Source organism: Silene latifolia, chromosome Y (assembly GCF_048544455.1).
Source record: "Silene latifolia isolate original U9 population chromosome Y, ASM4854445v1, whole genome shotgun sequence".
NCBI lineage: Eukaryota > Viridiplantae > Streptophyta > Magnoliopsida > Caryophyllales > Caryophyllaceae > Silene > Silene latifolia.
The window spans coordinates 358,708,356-358,710,252 of record NC_133538.1 but is presented as its reverse complement, the minus strand read 5'-3'; the positions used below and the strand labels follow the sequence as shown (position 1 = coordinate 358,710,252).

Here is a 1,897-nt window from a genome sequence, read left to right as displayed (position 1 = left end):
CCAACCTCAATAAAGCATGCCCCAAAGATTGTTACCCGCTACCGAGAATCGACTAGTTGGTCGACTCCACAAGCGGCCATTCCATATTAAGCTTCCTAGATGCCTTCTCAGGATAACATCAGGTAAACTTATGGGAGCCCGACAAAGTCAAGTGCGCGTTCATCACTGGCCATGGTACCTTCATGTACAAAATGATTCCCTTTGGCCTAAAGAACGCATGAGCCACGTACTAGAGACTCGTTGACCGAATTTTCTCCAACCAAAAAGGAAGGAATGTGGAAGTATATGTCTACGATGTCCTCATCAAAAGTGAAAACGAAGAGGAACATCTGAACGACATCGAGGAAACCTTCATGCCCCTTTGATAGTACCAGATGAAACTAAATCCCAAGAAGTGCACTTTTAAGGTGCGGTCCAGAAAGTTCCTTGAATTCCTAGTCAGCGCAAGGGGAATAGACGCCAACCCTGAGAAGGTGCAGGTTGTCATAGACCTCCCTGAGCCACGAACGATCAGAGATATCCAGAGGCTTACATGACGGATGGCAGCGCTATCCCGATTCATATCAAGGTCAGCTGACAAGTCATAAGCCTTCTTCAACGTCCTGAAGGGTAATAAGTAGTTCTGGTGGGAGGAGGAGCAAAAGCAAGCCTTTGACGATCTTAGTAACCACCTCAAAGAACTTCCAACCCTAACACATCCGCTAACTGGCGAAACGCTCCTTTAGTACGTAACCGTTACAAACGTCATCGTCAGCACCGTGATATTAAGAGAAGAAACCAAGAACCAATATCCCATATACTTCATCAGCCACGCATTAGGCTTAGCTGAGAAAAACTACCCGCTAATCGAGAAAGTCACATTCGCCGTAGTGATTGCATCCAGAAAGTTGCGCCCGTACTTTGACGCACATCTTGTGACGTTAATGACAGATCAACCACTCGAAAAGGCCCTGGAAAAGTTTGAGAAGTCCGGTCGGTTGCTAAAATAGGTAGTCGAGCTGTCGGGACACGGATCAAACATCAATCCCGAACCGCCACAAAAACCCAAACCATAGCGGATTTCCTGGTCGAGTGTTCCCACTCCAGCGAGAGTGAGGAGCCCGAAGAGGTCTAGGAAGTCTACACCGACATGTCATCCACAACAGCCGGATCCGTAGCAGGAGTAGTTATCATGAGCCTAGAGGGGGCGGAGTTCGAACACGCCCAGAGATTCACCTTCGAGGCATCAAATAACGAAGCCGAATATGAAGCAATGATAGCTGGTATCGAACTCGCCGCCGCCGACGACAGAGCCAGAGTATTACGACTATTCACAGACTCCCTACTCATCACTAACCAAATCAAGGGGGAATACGAAGTCAGGGAGCCCTCGATGGTCAAATATCTGGAACAGGTTAAGAAGATATTAGCCGAGCTGAGATCCTACGAGAAAGTGCAGATACCCAGGTCAAAGAACAATAGGGCAGATGCCCTGTCCAAACTCGCCAGCTCTAGCTTACAAGACGTCTGCCAGTCGGTGTGGGTTGATGTACTAACCACGAAAAGCATCGAGCCGGGCCCGACACCAATTGGAGTTGTCGAGCCGAAGGTCCGACTTGGCTGAAGGACATAATCAACTTCAAGGCCGAAGGCAAGATACCAGAGGGGATGATGGAAAGAAAGATCCGTACAATCGGCAGTCGCTTTATACTCATTGAGGGAACACTTTACAAGATAGGATTCTCGAGCCCACTCCTTAGATGCTTGAACCCGGGGGAGGCCGCGCAAGCACTTTTCGATATTCATTCTGGCGTTTGCGGGGATCAAATCGGAGGTAGAAATATGGCCCACAGGGCAGTGAGAGCAGGATACTTTTGGTCACCATGAAAGCAGACGCCAAGGAACTGACGAGGAAATG

At 48.7% G+C, this 1,897-nt stretch overlaps 1 protein-coding gene across 1 annotated transcript; it reads left to right on the top strand.

The window, feature by feature from the left end:
* Positions 1–1,129: 1,129 nt before the first annotated feature.
* LOC141631697 (uncharacterized) lies at positions 1,130–1,603 on the top strand. Its single transcript, XM_074444334.1, has one exon. It carries the CDS (start codon positions 1,130–1,132, stop codon positions 1,601–1,603), a length of 474 nt encoding a protein of 157 aa, XP_074300435.1.
* Positions 1,604–1,897: the final 294 nt, after the last annotated feature.